Source organism: Balaenoptera ricei, chromosome 14, assembly GCF_028023285.1.
Source record: "Balaenoptera ricei isolate mBalRic1 chromosome 14, mBalRic1.hap2, whole genome shotgun sequence".
Classification (NCBI taxonomy): domain Eukaryota; kingdom Metazoa; phylum Chordata; class Mammalia; order Artiodactyla; family Balaenopteridae; genus Balaenoptera; species Balaenoptera ricei.
In genome coordinates, this window is record NC_082652.1 from 44,396,428 (window position 1) to 44,413,640 (window position 17,213).

At 39.3% G+C, this 17,213-nt stretch overlaps 1 protein-coding gene across 1 annotated transcript in view; it reads right to left on the reverse strand.

Moving 5' to 3' along the window:
• Positions 1-3,485: 3,485 nt before the first annotated feature.
• CDH2 (cadherin 2) overlaps positions 3,486-17,213 on the reverse strand; it is a 214,408-nt gene continuing 200,680 nt past the window's right edge. The window contains exons 15-16 of the mRNA XM_059894434.1: positions 14,855-15,019; positions 3,486-4,889 (exon numbers count right to left, since the gene is read on the reverse strand). Of these exons, the coding sequence (XP_059750417.1) occupies positions 4,683-4,889; positions 14,855-15,019 (372 nt within the window). The 3' untranslated portion in view covers positions 3,486-4,682. The remainder of the gene's footprint in view (positions 4,890-14,854; positions 15,020-17,213) is intronic.

Below are 17,213 nucleotides of genomic sequence, written 5' to 3' on the forward strand. Positions count from 1 at the left end.
GCCTTGGCTAGATTGTCTTACATTTTGTGGTTACTATTTTGAGCAGCATAAAATCCTTTTGCCAAAGAAGGAAGTTGCTGGCTTTTAGAAAGCCTCATCATCTTTTAGCTAAAAGGCACTTTGAAGTAACATTAAAACACTTATAATTTTAGCCATATTTAATTAACTACTCTTCACATTCTTTAATCTAGCAATTCCACCTCCAAGCATCTAACATGCAAAGAGACAGGCAGAAGGATGTTAACTGATGGCAGCATTGTTTGTAGTAGTGAAAAAGTTGGAAACAACCAATTACTTAGGACGGGGGTCCCCAACCCTTGGGCCAAGGACCGGTACTGGTCCATGGCCTGTTAGGAACCGGGCCACACAGCAGAAGGTGAGCGGCGGGTGAGCGAGTGAATCTTCATCTGTATTTACAGCTGATCCCCATGGCTCGCATTACCATGTGAGTTCCACCAGCATTAGATTCTCATAGGAGCGCGAACCCTAGTGAACTGCACATGCAAGGAAGCTAGGTTGCTTGCTCCTTATGAGAATCTAATGCCTGATGATCTGAGGTGCAGCTGAGGCGGTGACGCTAGCGCTGGGGAGTGGCTGCCAATATAGATTATCATTAGCAGAGAGGTTTGACTGCACAGAGACCATAATAAATCAACTGCTTGCAGGCTCATCAAAAGCCTATCAGTGAGTGGCAAGTGAAAACAAGCTCAGGGCTCACACCGATTCTGCATTATGGTGAGTTGTATAATTATTTCATTATATATTACAGTGTAATAATAATAGAAATAAAGTGCACAATAAATGTAACGCACTTGAATCATCCCGAAACCATCCTCCACCCCATTCGTGGAAAAATTGTCTCCCATGAAACTGGTCCCTGGTGCCAAAAAGGTTGGGGACCGCTGACTTGGGAAAGTGTTAAACTCTATGTGCATATTAAGGTATACTATATGTAGCAATTAAAAAGAATGAAGTAGATATGTACACTAATATGGAAAATTTTCCAAGATTCATTCCTAGTGAAAAAGACAAACTACAGAAAATACATAATGTACAATCCCACTTTCATGAAAACAAAACAAAATAAAATCTTTATGGAAATGTATGTGTAAAAATGCTTTTTTGGAAAAGACTAGAAATTACATATTAAATAGCTAAACAGATGTTCCTCCTGTATCAGGGCAGGGGGCTTCTACTTTCTGTTTCCTGTTTTTTTTTAATTTGAAAAAGTATTTTCACAAAGGAAATATAGTCATGAATTACTCCTGCAAAAAAGGGAAGTTTTGAAAAATACTATGTTTACATTTACTGATTGTGTATATATAAAATGCTTATTATTAGTGCTTAAAATTTATATATATATGTGTGTATGTATATATATATGCGTGTGTGTATGTATACATACATATATATATATATATATATATATATATATATATACACACAAGCATACCTCAGAGATATTGAGGGTTCGGTTACAGACCGCTACAATAAAGTGAATAGCACTATAGAGTCACACAAATTTTTTCTGGTTTCCTGGTGCATATAAAAGTTATGTTTACACCATACTGTAGTCTACTAAGTAGGCATCAGCATTATGTCTAAAAAAATGCACTTACCTTAATTAAAAAATACTTTATTGCTAAAAAAAATGCTAACCATCATCTGAGGCTTCAGTGAGTAATAATCTTTTTTGCTGGTGGAGGGTTTATAATATTGCAAGAATTACCAAAATGTGACACAGAAACAAGCAGTTATGCAAATGCTGTTGTAAAAATGGCATGATAGATGTGCTCCACGCAGGGTTGCCACAAACCTTCATTTTGTAAAAAAATGCAGTATCTGCAAAGCGCAGTAAAGCAAAGGGCAATAGAACAATGTATGCCTGTTAGAGATAGTCTGTGAGTGAACATCAACCGTAAGAAAGTAATTGGGGGACTTCCCTGGTGGCACAGTGGTTAAGAATCCACCTGCCAATGCAGGGGACACGAGTTCGATCCCTGGTCTGGGAAGGTGCCACATGCCGTGGAGCAACTAAGCCTGTGTGCCACAACTACTGAAGCCCGCATGCCTAGAGCCCATGCTCCGCAACGAGAAGCCACTGCAATGAGAAGCCCGCTCACCGCAACGAAGAGTAGTCCCCGCTCACTGCAACTAGAGAAAAGCCCGAGCGCATTAACGAAGACCCAACACAGCCAAAAATAAATAAAATTTAAAAAAAGAATGTAATTATGCTTGTTTACCTGAGTGCTGCGAATTTTAAATGCTGCAACATTTGAATTTAAGAAGATAGTTGTTTTCATTTGGATGTACAGCAGCACAGAGGCGCAGTCTAAAAATCCATTTAAAAAAAAAAAAGACTATTCCAATTAGCAAATTTAGTAAGTTTCATTATGAAAATTCCCAGAGGCAAGGTCTGGCATTTAATGATTAGAAAAGTAACAAGAAAATATTGCTTACAGAGTGAATCAATAGAAAAGTAAATTTCACTGTCTAATATAAAATTATCTTTAAGTTAAGCAAAAAACCACATGGAGTTAATTAGAGGAGGTATATTGTGTAAGTTTTTTTCAAAGTGTACAACATAAGCATATGTGGTGAGATAACGATCATGAGGGATACAGGAAAACAGAGTGAGAATTTTTTCAAGTCTCTTAAAATCCATTTATGAATCACAGTATGACACTGAACAGTTTTACAAAATTGAGTAAGGTGGTTTCGCTTTTCTGTCCTCTGTGACTGCGTCAGGCTACTACTGTACTATATGCTTGAAATTTGTTAAGAGAGTAGATCTTAAGTATTCTCACCACACATACACAAAAAGGGTAACTATGTGAGGTGATAGATTCATTAAATAACATGATTGTGGAAATCATTTCACAATGTATACGTATATCAAGTCATCACATTGTGCACTTCAAATATACAAAATTTTGTCAGTTATACCTCTTTAATAAAGCTGGGGGAAAAAAAAAAGGTCCAGTCAATGAATAGAAGTCAAACCAAAGTGTATTTCACTAGGTACATCAAACAATGGCTTCAACAGATTGCCTGGGAATTCCTGGCATCCGCTGCAGTTTCCAGGGCCAGCTCTATCCCTTTTTAGTGAGCTTTTCTTTATATCGGTGCTCTAGTGGGAAGGGCCCGTTGGAGTCAGTTGTAACCACAAGCACGAGCAGAAGGGCATAAAGGATGTTAAGAATGACACAAAGTTCACTGAACTTAAGGATGTGATTTGTATACCACCTTCAGTGTAGTCTATTCTTGTGTCACTCGATGTTCTTCTTCTATGATGAGAAGATCCACAGTGGTTCTCTCTGCTGCCCACTGGACACGGCTGCCACGCTAAGGGTTTCAGTGGTGAACAGTGCAAGAACTAATACATGCTTTTGTACTACGGTTCTCAATGCAACCCCAGAACCTGGATCTTTGCAACATTCAAAGCAGCTCAAGTAGAAAAGAAAAAGTTCAAACCAGTCACCAGATCCAAAATTAGCATTTTATTCAGAACGCTGGGGTCAGAGGTGTATCATTTATATTCTGGTACACAATACAGAGGCAAAGCTGTTGTCAGAAGTCTCTCCAGTTTAAAAGCTTTTTTTTTTTCATTTTTTTTTAAAAAACACACTTTAGTAGTGCCACCAGTGTCAGGCCACCCCTTTCATTTCTTATCTTTCCTTTTTTTTTTTTTTTTTTTGGTACAAATTATGTAAAACATTTGTGCTAAGAACTTTTCTCCCTCCCCAAACAAAAATGAAAATAAAAAATAAAAAAAATAAAAAAATTAAAAATTGAGTATTCTAACTACAGCTCAACAACTGAATCAAATGTCACTTTGTTTTGTAAATACTTTATCCATAACGAAAGATATAAACATGCAAAAAACCTGAATCCAGTCCAAATAATACATACACGTGTTCTGAAGTTTCTGCACTTCTCCATAGACTATGCCAATAAAACATTATGTACACATACCATTTTTACAGTGAAGTGGAAAAAATACAGTAAATAAAAAAAGTGTACATGGATTAAGACCAAAATGTGTCTAACATTCTAGTTTATGAAAAAATTCAATTTTGCTACAAATTGGTGATATGAAAACTCCCTTTATTTGCAACCAGCTGCATAAGTTTTAAGATTTTAGTGGAAAAAAACAAAAAAACAAACTAAAGTCTAAATCTAGAAGTCATGTACATTTTCCAATCTCATGGTCTCATCCCCCAAGATAATAAAATTGCTCCATGAGTGGTTTTGTCTCTTTAATTCCGTATTTTTAATAAAAGCAAATGCATTGTAACAAAAGCGTGTCGAAGCATATCATGGTTTAACTTACTGCTCCCACCACAAAATATTTTGTCTTTTACTTATCGTTTCAGAAATCAGTACCATTAAAGCCTTAAACATAAAACTAATTCCAATCTGAAAAAGGTACAAAAAGGCACATAAAATCCCAGTGCTTCTGTACTGTAAAATTCAAGTGTAACTGAGCTCAGTGTCTTTCCAAACAGTATTGGATCACTGATATTCCCTCTGAGCCCAAACTGGTTTACAGCCTCTGCCAAAGCCTCCAGCAAGCACTGTGCTAGTAGACTACAAAGTTCAAGCCTAGCTTCTGAATGCTTTTTTGGGAATATCAGTTGAAATTGTTTGTACTTGTCCGGAAGCGAAGTTCACCCTGAAGTTCAGTCATCACCTCCACCGTACATGTCGGCGAGTTTCTTGAAGCGGGGCCCCCAGTCGTTCAGGTAGTCATAGTCTTGGTCGCCTCCACTACTGGAGGAGTTAAGGGAGCTCAAGGACCCGGCCGTGGAACCACTGCCTTCATAGTCAAACACTAAGAGGGAGTCGTATGGCGGAGCTGTGGGATCGTTGTCAGCAGCTTTAAGGCCCTGCAGTTTGGAAGACAAGAAAAGGATGAAGAGAGGGTTACGATTAGCAAATCCACAAGCAGACGCTAGTGGTCCCGTGGCATCCAACACTTGTTTTTAAGTTTCCACCTGCAGACCACCGCATGTGCAACCCAGAGAGACTGGGGTTATCACCATGTTCGAAAGTTAGACAAAAACTAACTGTTCTCTCCTCTGCAAAGAAGGAACCCTAAGGAGTCTAGCTCAGTGAGGCCAAAACATACCATGGGACAGGGTTCATTGGAGAATGCGTTTGACAGGTGACAGAAATGAGTGGCCAACTGCCTGAAGCTGTGAGGGGAAGATCTTAAATGAAGTCTGGTAATGCATTCCTGTAATAGTACATCGGGCAAGACCAGTTTTGAATAGTTACTGGAAGAGTAAGGTACATGAAATAATACAGAAGGCTATGAAATCATGTGGTATGTGGACCCTAATCTATGTAGGGTCACTCAGAGGATTCTGGCGACAAAGTGGCTTAAAAGGAATTATAGGCAAGGCAAAAAGAGAGGGACGTAGAAATGAGTGCCATATGATCCTTGCCCTCTGTAAGCTTACAATCTAGCATAACAGACATTACTGTAGTATGAAATAAATGATAAATAAGTACCAAAACTATGAAGTCTAGACAAAAATCATCAGAATGCTGAAAACACACTTCGACCAGCAATGAGAGCTACGCGTCCGAGGAGGAAGTGGCATTCTATTTGACATAAATTTGGACGGATGTCAAAGGAAGAAAGAAGACGGGCCAGATGTGATTACAATACAAGGAAAGTTATTCACTAAATCATTTATGTTCTCAACGGAACATTAAATGTGAAATTAATTGATAAATTGTGATCAGGTATTATTTTTTAAGAACGGAGTGACTTCTAGCTCCCACAGGCTTTAGAAACGTCATGATCCAATATCAATACATAGTATAAACACTGGGGAAGAGGATCCTGCCAATGTAAAATAATATGTATATACATGGCTCTTAAAAAGAACTGGAAAAATAAGAATCAAGGAAATGCTTATCAATAAACTTCTGCAAAAAGATGCTTTTTTTATACATAACTCATGTATCTGAAGCTACTGTATTTCACAATTATGCTCTACAAAACTTTAAAGATTTAATACTATGTCTTTTTGCCACATACTAAGTATTTTTTTTATACTAAAAATACTAGGTATTTTTTTCTCTAATTTTTTCCCACTTCCATTCTAGTAAGTCCAAGATATACCAATGTTAGTCTCCAAACAATCATTCTCTTTTCCCACAGCTCTTAGATGTAGACATAGAAAATGGACTTGAGGACACATGGTGGGAGGGGGAAGCTGGGACGAAGTGAGAGTAGCATCGACATATATACTCTACCAAATGTAAAATAGCTAGTGGGAAGCAGCAGCATAGCACAGGGAGATCGGCCCGGTGCTTTGCAATGACCTAGAGGGGTGGGATAGGAAAGATGGGAGGGAGGCTCAAGAGGGAGGGAATATGGGGACATATATATGCATATGGCTGATTCACTCTAGTGTACAACAGAAACTAACATAGTATTGTGAAGCAATTATACTCCAATAAAGATCTATTTTAAAAAAATGCCGGTGGGCTTATGGTGGCTTCACTTATCCAAGACATGATGAACTGTCCATCTTTAGATCAATCCTTCCAATCCATATGTGTTTATGAGTACATATATATATATATATATATATATTTTTTTTTTTTTCAACGGTGCTGTGATTCAAACCCAGGCCACCAGATTCTTTTTTTTTTTTTTTTTTAGGGAATAGTTTTATTTATTTATTTTTATTTTTGGTTGCGTTGAGTCTTCGTTTCTGTGCAAGGGCTTTCTCCAGTTGTGGCGAGCGGGGGCCACTCTTCATCGCGGTGCGCGAGCCTCTCACTGTCGCGGCCTCTCTTGTTGCGGAGCACAGGCTCCAGACGCACAGGCTCAGCAATTGTGGCTCACGGGCCTAGTTGCTCCGCGGCATGTGGGATCTTCCCAGACCGGGCTCGAACCTGTGTCCCCTGCATTGGCAGGCAGATTCTCAACCTCTGTGCCACCAGGGAAGCCCAACATATATGTTTTTTTATCAGTAGAAAAGAGGAGGAAGAGGGAAACGAGCATGAAAATTAAGGTCGGAGTCAGTACACGTAGTGGTTAAGAGCTCAGACTCTGGGGCGACACTTTGGCTCTGCACAGTACTAGCTGTGGGACCTGGGCTAAATTCGACCAGCTTCATTTCCTCATCTGCAACTGTAATCACAGTAATACGATCATTACGGAGACCAAATAAAATAAAGGGACCCAAGCACTAACCACAGTGTCTGGCACTTGTTAGAGCTCAAGGAATATTAGTGAATTTTTTTTTTTTTTTAACTTTTAAGGTTAGAGAAAAAAATTCTTGCTTTGGAATTTGAAAAAAAGAAAAATAGATGTGAAGACATAGCATTTTAGAAACAAAATGGCAGCTGCTCGACTTCAATCAAAAACCAGAAAGAAAAGTACACCCTACTGCTTCCCCATCCCAAAGTCTGTCTCACCAACAATCCTAACCTTTAATTAAACACCACTGTTCCTCTTCTCAGGTAGACTATTTACAACCCAGACATGCCTGTGTAAAGTAAAATAAAACAAGTCTTCCTTGAACTACTTCAGCATATAAAACACAAATAATTTTAGATAGGATTTTCTTGATCATATTTACAGAATAAGCTACAGGGCAATTCTGTTAAGACGGAGAACTGCAAACTCCCAATTTCTCAAAATTCCTGTTTCTTTTTTGTGGTAGATTGTGTTACTGTCCTCAGTGATTCACCATCCTCTCCCTGTGGGTGGATCACATGCCCGCAGCACCACAAGTGCCACTCTGGAGCCAGCTGACTTCCCTAACCCACTGTCAGGTTTGGCTTCCCGACTGGCGTTGGCCAATGAATGGAAGCAGCTGCGTGGAGGAGACTCGAAGAGTCTAACATGCTTCCCACCAGTCCCCTCGCCTTTCCCCCTCTGCCAGGAGAAAAGCCTGCCCCAGAGGAAAGTTTTCCTTCTGCCTGGATCCTGAAATACAGAAGATATGTGAATCATGGCATCAGCACCAAACTGGAAATACGGAAAGGTGACGACTAAGATGAACTTGAAAGGGTCAATGGCAGGGCATCATGTGTGCCTGGATTCCCTGGAGATGAAAGCCACGGTCCGTTTCCTGTGACTTAGAATAAAGGCTAGAAGCTCCCTGGTCTTCACCGGTGTGTTAAAGGGCCCAAGGCTCTTCATCAAATGTCTACGCCACCTAATTAATTTCCTTAAAACAAATATAACACTGGTGATAATCCAGTTCCATACTCACCACCGAGGTTCTCAAAAATATTTCTTAAAAAATTTTTTTATCTCCTGCCCTGACTTTCTGGTCATTCTGATAGTTGTTGAATCTATGTTTTACTTCTTTTTTAAAAAAGGGGTTAAGGCTATAAAGGCTATAAAACCCGAGAGGTCACTGTGCTAGCCAGAACATCAAACACTGCCTCAGGTTTTCATGATTACAAAAGAGCAAAACCCAGTGAACTTTTCAAGAATTCTTAGGCAAGAGCCATCTTTCTAGGCTGAAGGTTAAGTACTTTAAGTCCCCTCCACTTGGAGAGCACTGATTTTTATCCGAGAATAAAATATGACTTTTTCCGGCTGAGGCATTATATAAATTCCGGGTACTATTTTGGTAATTCTAAAAAGATCATAGTCAAGTCCTGAGAAACTGACGGTGACAGGCTGGCAACCAGGGTGAACGTACAGATAAATTCGGGATTTGGGGGCGGGGCACAGGAGCTCTGGTCCTCCCTTATGGGATTCCTTTATCTGTACGTGTGGACACCACTTCACATGATGTGTGACACATGTTGCCAAATTTACAAGCTAACTGCATGTGTTTCTCTCTCCCTACCTGGGTTTGACTAAATCTAGAAGAGGATGTGCTTATTTCACCTTTCCTGGAGAGGCAGAGCTTGAACTCTGGATAAATCTGAACTAGTTTCCATAGTGAACTGCCTCTGTCAAATCAAAGAGCTGTGGCTCTGGCTGAATTCTTTGCGAGCTTATATTTATAGACTTCTGATCCCATGCTTTATGGATGGAGACATGCTTTTATAGGGACTATAAAAAACCCACATTCTTGGGTGAGGGAACACACGAAGGATGTAAGAGGAAAGAGTTCCTATTGATCCCTTACATTCAGTCCTCTCTTGTCTCAAATCCACTGCCTTAGTTCAGGTCATCATTATATCCTGCCTGGACCACAGCAAAGGCCTGACTGGTCTCCCTGTCCCCAGAACTATTCCTGCTTTTTTTGGGGGGGGGGGCGGTGTGCAGCTTGTGGGATCTTAGTTCCCAGACTAGGGATGGAACCCAGGCCCTCGGTAGTGAAAGCGCAGAGCCTTAATCACTGGACTGCCAGGGAATTCCCTATTCCTGCTTCTCACTTACAAACTACTATTGGTTCCTTTCTCAGACGTTATTTGATTATTTGATGTCACATCCTCTCCACCCCAAGTAAAACTTTCTGATTGCTATCCCCCTACAGCAGTGTTTCCAAAATAAGGGAGGAGTCCCCCTGGGTGTCTGCAAGATGATTTTTAATTGGTGCACAGGCACTTTAAAACAATTATTTTTATTTAAAACAAAGTTACAATTGATTAAAAGTTTAATAAGTACATCATAGATGAAGTTTGCAGACATGGAAAAAACTAGGTGTTACTCAAATGCCTGATGCCTGATGTTAGGGTAAGCTATAGGATGAAGTCAAAACCCTCTGAGGAGCATTCAGTGAACCTAGTCTGTTCACCCACCTTTTCTGTTGCAACTCTTCTCAATTCCAGCAACCATAACTGAATTATTCACTAAATTATTCACCAAAATCTCCCAAAACCTAAAAAATGTCATGTTCTTAGTATACCTCCATGTTATTTACGCATTCATTTCCTGCTAGCTGAAATGTGATTCCTTTTGTTTAAAATGTCCCATCTCATATTTTTTTCATTTGATTAATTTCCATCCATCCATCCATCCATCCACTGTTTAAAGCCCATAAAAAATGTCACTTCTGCTGCCTGGAATTTTTTCCCTAACCATGACCGAGAGTAATTCCTGTGGTCTCTCTGGTCTGCTTTACTTTTATTGCCATGTTTTGGTTACACTAGATTGTGACATCCCTTTCTGCTGAGGTGGTTTTGTATTCATTTCATATCCTGCTGTCCAAAACACTGCTTGACATCCAGTAAGTATTCTAGATGGTAACTTTGTACTGCTGTCCTGGGCTTAATTTTTTCTCCTCAGCACCTCGTTCATGTTTATACCTATACCTTTCAGAAGAAGCTAGGATTTAGGTTTAAAATATCTGCGGACATAAAAGTATACCATGATCACATGACAGTGGAATTCTGTGACTTATCAATGCCAACATTACTATGTCTCTTTCTGGGAAATTCATTTTACTGAAAGCATTTTTTTTTTGGAAAGGAGAGGTTTCTATCCGTTTTATTTACAGTTATAGGGCAGTAGAAAGTTTTTACTCCTGAATAGTAACTTGTAATGATAATACCATACTAATAATAATTAAGAGATTTTATTATGCAACAGTCACTATACCAAGCACTTTACATGGATTTTATTATTCATTCCTCACTGAAATCTTAATAGAAGGGTCTATTATCATCCCCATTTTATGAATAAGAAAACTAGAAATCCAGGTGGTTACATCCAAGGACCTTGACCTTGTACAAGGTAACAGAGCTGTTAAATGAGGCACCTGGATTTGAACTAAAACGCCTAACTCTTGTAGGAGGGGACAAAGATATTTTTAAAAGAACATGTTAAATTTAATTAATAGGAGAAAAAAGGCAAAAATTTTAAACTTCAGGAGTTTTAAACAAAGTATTCCAGGAGCACCTTCCATAAGTTTTTTAATAATGTTAATCAAAAGTTGGTCCTTTAATAGAAATATGCCCTTGGTTTTTAGATTCCTGAGATAAAGAAATATACAGAATTAGTATCCTTATTGGAGGTACGCTAATAGCTACTGTCGGGCTGAGATTAAATGACATTGTTTCAACTTTTCACCATCTGAAGGTCTTGTTTAGAAACCTCAAAATAGAATGAAGTTCTGTGTTTAAAATTCAAAAATGTGTGATTTGTTTTACCCTACCTACCAGTCTGGAAACATTATCATTTTTGAGATTTATTATTTAAATAAACAAACTAGAAAATTTTCTCATGCATTTACCTATTCCTTACACCTATAAACACACTCCAATTATAATCTCCACTATATTCTTCTTCCTTTGGAACATTCGGTACTATGCTAAACCAAATAAAACCTGGAGATAAAGAAATCTGTTTGTATTTTAAATGTATTTCTAAAATGTGCTTGAGTTCTTTCTAGGTGCCTTCAACCACTTTTAAAACTTTACCTGTATTTATTTTTATCTGTCTAATTATAGAAAGATACTGTACACGTCTTAATGCGTGTCTTAGGTGGAAGAATCCACACAGTGAGTCTGAATGTAATCTCTGATTTAGGCCTTTGAACAGTTTGATCTCTTTGGACTTTTCCACAGAATTGACCATCACATCCCTCGACCCTCTTTTTAGTTGTTTTCTGTGACACTTTAAACGCCTTAGACTTTCTTTTTCCTGTGCTCAAAAGTAGGGCATTTCTAGGTATAGATTTTGGGTTCCCCTTTCTACTCCATATTCCTCTGCCTTACAATCACATTCAATTTCAAGGATTCAGTAGCCATTTGGGAAATAATTTCCAAATGTGATCCTTTTGTCCATTCATGTACTCACCAAACCAGTGTGCCCCACAATGATTCCCCAGGGATACACCTCTTCCCCTGGACCACAGGAGGACCATGAGGGGAGGTAGAAGGGATGCTTGGGATAGGAGTCATGGAGGGAGATGAGTTCTAGGTACATTGGGATGTTGCAGGATGGTGCCCACCCATACTCTGTGTCCCTGACCCTTCTTGGCCTGGTAAAGACTTAACTAATATCTAGAAAAAGAGCAAAGGACACTCCAGGCAGGAAAAACACTGTGGGAACTGGTGCTGGCATGGAATCACAAGCTGAGATAAGAAATTACAAGTAGAGGTCTCTGTTGCTGGCCTGTAGGATGCAGGTAGGGGAGGGGCCTGAGATGAAGCCGGACCACCTAATAAGAACCAGATCTAATGGGTATCCTGTGCCTGGCAAAGTAAGGGTTCAGATACTGGAACATTTGCCTGGTACAGAGATCACGCTAGCAGCAGCGCAGGGAACTCACACAGAGAGAATCTACGTCTAATGTCTTATCTACACATCACTGGCACAGGATGTACACACCGTAGATATTCGGTAGTTATCTGCTAAATGAATAATCCCTAACCAAGCTCAAGATGATTTCCAAATGAGCCATTTCTAACAAATGCAGACAATTTTCAAATTATGAATGGGTTGTATTCTGGAAGTTAATCTGCAAGTCAGTTGTTCAGAACAAACTTCTTCATATATGTATTCACGCATGTTTGCTACGACCTCCAGCCACTTTATAGACTGTGTACCTGGGCGCTGTTTTAGGAAAAGGCGATTCCAAATGGAAATTCCTACTGTGTACCTTTTCCTACTGTAGCATTAGAAGGGTTGGGTAACTGAACCTTACTAACTAGATACTCTCCTCTCTCTACTGAAGAAAACCCAGTCATGTTAAAAAAAAAAAAAAAAAAAAAAGAGTGAACGCACCCAGACACAAACACAAGGTACACACAAAACACACAACTTGGAACAGCCAATATCCTCACTTCCTGAATGTAATCAGCACCAGTGAGAGTGAAAGCCTCCAGACATGGGCCCCAGTGAATCCCAGCCAAATGCAGATGGGTGATGCTCACGGCTGCATGCCCTACACACCTGCCACAGCCCTTGAATTCCTTGAAACAACAGAATCTAAGAGTTACGCAACATAGTAGATGCTTAGGTTACACAAAGAAGAGCGGGAAATAGCCCCCATTTCAGAGAATGGATGCACTCATAAGGAAGAAATAAATACTAACAGTGACACCCCATGGTGAGGGCTACTACCCAGGGAGAGTCTTGTAACCTTCCCAGGGGTATCGAAGGGGCTTCACAGAGAAGGGGCGCTTCAGTTGAATCTGAAGGCTAAATGAGTGTCTCACTGAAGGTCAAGAACTTCGCAAAAGTTATAGTTAAACCTGTTTTGCCTTTGAGGAACTACAAATAGTTCAGGGGGCTGCAGCACAGAAAGGGAATGTGGGGGGAAGAGAGGGCAGGAATCAGATTACAAACAGCCTTAGAAACGACCCTTAGCGCCCGAATTTTACCACGAGAAAAGAAGAGTGTCCTGGATGGGATGGAAGCCCACAGAACAGTGACACTTCAGGGACTGCAGAAACATTCAGGTATTTGCTGAATTACACCAAAGCCAGAATTCTTGCTTGAAAAAAGTCCAGTGCCTACACCTACAGTCAAAAGGTTCACTATATCTTGAAACCTGACAACCACAGGAATAAATAAACAATTTCTTGGAATGACGAAAGCCAAATTAGAACTAAAATCATCAGGCACTCTTACATATTCAAAAATATCTAGTTTTATATATATATATATAAATATATTTTATATAATATATATATTATATTTATATCATATATATTCCTGCTAATTCCCCTAACCAGGCCTATATGTATGTAAGTAATCTGGAAAAGTCGGGGCATATTTTTGGACATAAAGGAGTTACCAGCATCCTGTTTTTGCCTTCTACCAGCTTTTAAATCGTGTCTACTACAAATTAACCTATTACCTATTTAACAGAAGTGAACAGATAAGTTCAAAAAGTAGCATGTATTTTAGGAATAGATAGTAATGAATATTGTAAAGACAGATAAGCTAACTTTGTTTCAAAACTTTTCCTACAAACTATAAGAGCATCTAAAAATCTAAGGTAGATTGATTATGTAGACGTAATATATGACTATTTCAAGGAAGCCCAGGAAATGAGTCTTATCTGCACGGGACTGAAGGCAATATATACAACAGATGCTTTCCACTTTGTAAGGCACTGAGACCAATTCTAATCTTGGAGATTCTGAGTGGGAGGATCTGGCCAGAGAACACGGGCCCTGCCATATATTCACGGGCCCTGCCAATATCAATATGTATCATTCTCTTACACTAACAATAAAAATTCAAAAGAAGAATTGCAGTAAAACTGTAGACATGATCAAAAGAAGCAGTATAAATCATCTGACTTCAAAACTTAAGGATTAAGTGTAGCAGAACTCTTGGTCAGTAATGAAATAAGAGAATGCCATAATAATTTTGACAGTGGAAATCGTATCTGTTATATTCAACAGAGAATTAGCTGCCTCTTGCAGAAGCCCTTAAAACTCCTCAACTAGACAAGTATTTAAATCACTTACATAATATTTAATTTAGCTGCTCTTCCTGCTAATCTCATTTGATGGACCTCTCGTTGTTGGGTAGGCACTGAATTCTCACCATTTGTGGCATTCAAAGGGTACAGTGTGAGGAAAATGAAAGTGAACTCTTATTACGTGTATCAGTGCTAATAAATGAAATTAGAATTCACTATAATATCGTTAGCCTATTTATTACTTGTAATCTAGGGAAAAAAATCCTTTTGGGGAGAGTGTGACTAATACTGATAATATATACGGATGTCATTTACAAATGCAGGATATTAGTTGATCCGTCTCTCTTGGGCTGACCAAAGCCATCTCATCTGTTCTCTGTTACTGAAGCCACATTTCCTTTTGCATAAAGATAAAGTTAGGAAAAAGAATTGTGTTTTCATGAACTACATAGCTGTATTCCCAGCAAGTTGTGGTCTCCACAGTACTGTTAGCATAAAATGAACACCCTGATAAAAAAAAAGTGAGTCTCTCTTTGCACCTCATTAATAAAGTCACCGATGTCCCCAGGGTGCGGGGCTGCAGATCGAACCGGGTACTGGGGCTCGGCGTGGATGGGTCTCTCATCCAAGCGTCGGATGCCGACCGGCTTGATGGCATCCGGCTCCACGGTGTCAGGCTGCTGGAGCTGGCTCAAATCATAGTCCTGCAAGACACAAAACCAACACCCCATGGGAGACGGGCATTAAGATGGACCAACACCCCATGGGAGACGGGCATTAAGATGGACCAACACCCCATGGGAGACGGGCATTAAGATGGGAAGTTACAACCTCTGTTTTTAAACTCATACCCAGAATGCATAGAAATGAATGAAATTTAACATAATGGAAAAGTTGCCACTAGGAGCTTTTCATGTTATGATTAAATATTTCTTTCACGCAGCTCTTTCTTCTGTGTTTTTCATTTCGACAGTCTGTGCGCCATCTGCTTTCCTACGTTCCTCATCAGTTTCCAATGGGAAACAGCAGTGAGATGAGGTCCCACTACAAAGTGACTAAGAAACCGACTAGAAAATATAGTTGTACCATAGAAGGAAAAGTACTAGCTTAATGTTGATGGGGTTCAGGACAGGCTACCCCAAACTATGGCATCGTGGCATATTAAATATCTGAAGCTCAAGCACTCTTTTTAAAAACGGCAGAAGCAGGAACGTCACTCTGACTCTTCCCACCTCACCCTTCTTCCCTGAAACAGGTCATAACGTTCCCATGTGAAAAGCCCCCTCCTGAACCAGGAGGAGGAAAGTCCTCTTCATCATCAGAGACTAGGATTTGGGACCCAGAACTCTGCACAAACAAACCTTTTTTTAATGATAAAAGAACTACGTGTTTATGATATAAAACTCAGAAAATAAAAAAATTATAAAGAAAGCAATCTCATCTGTAATTCTGCAATGCAGCGGTCATATTTGGGTGTATTTTATTACTATAATGAAATGTTATTTTTAAAAAAATTTTTTTATTGGAGTATAGTTGATTTACAATGTTGTGTTAGTTTTCAAGTGAATCAGTTATACATATACATATATCCACTCTTTTCTAGATTCTTTTCCCATATAGGCCATTACAGAGTATTGAGTAGAGTTCCTTGTTCTATACTGTAGGTCCTTATTAGTTATCTATTTTATTATATACAGTAGTGTGTATATGTCAATCCCAATCTCCCAATTTATCCCTCCCCCCCTTACCCCTGATAGCCATAAGTTTGTTTTCTACATCTGTAACTCTATTTCTGTTTTGTAGGTAAGTTCATTTGTACCCTTTTTTTAGATTCCACATATAAATGATATCATATGATATTTGTCTTTCTCTGTCTGACTTACTTCATTCAATATGGCAATCTCTAGGTCCATCCATGTTGCTGCAAATGGCATTATTTCTTATTCTTTTTTTTTTTTTTATGGCAAACCTTCTTAAACTAACCCTTAACTTCCTAGTTACTTCACCATTTACTACTCTTAGCCCAAACCCTTTGTCTTGTCAATTCTTTACAAATTTACTGTTTCTTTGTCTAAAGGGTATAAACTCTTCTTGCTCTGGTCACTTCTTCAGGTCTTCATTCTCTTGTGAAGACCCCCGTGTACAGGTAAAAGTTCCATCAAATGTGTGTGCTCTTCTCTTGTTAATCTGTCTTTGTTGGTTTAATTTTCAGACCCAGCCAGGGACCTGAGGAGGGTCGAGAAAACTTTTTCCTCCCCTACAATGTTATATTGCTTTCATATTAAAAAAAATTGTTGCAAGTGTATTTTCCTTTACTTAGAGGAAGGCATTAGTTCATCAAGGTTTCAAAACCACTTCACTCCTCCCTCCCTTCAGTGGTCTACAGCAGGGGTCCCCAACCCCCAGGGCACAGACCAGACCGCACAGTAGGAGGCGAGCGGCAGGTGAGTGAGTGAAGCTTCATCTGCATTTACAGCCGCTCCCCGTCGCTCACCTTACCACCTGAGCTCCGCCTCCTGTCAGCATTATGGTGAGTTGTATAATCATTTCATTATATATTACAATGTAATAATAATAGAAATAAAGTGCACAATGAATATAATGCACTTGAATCATCCCAAAACCATCACCCCACCCCACCCCGGTCCGTGGAAAAATTGTCTTCCACAAAACCAGTCTCTGGTGCCAAAAAGGTTGGGGACCTCTGGTCTAGAGTCTGCAAACTATTGTTGGTGGGTCCAGTCTGATCTGTGGCCTGTTTTCCTTGAAGAATGGCTTTTACATTTTTAAAGGATTATTTAAAACAACGGTAACAATAAAGAAGACAAAGAATATTCTATGGAGACTCTATGTGGCCCCCAAAGCCTTGCTATCTAGCCCTTTAAAGAAAAAGTTTTC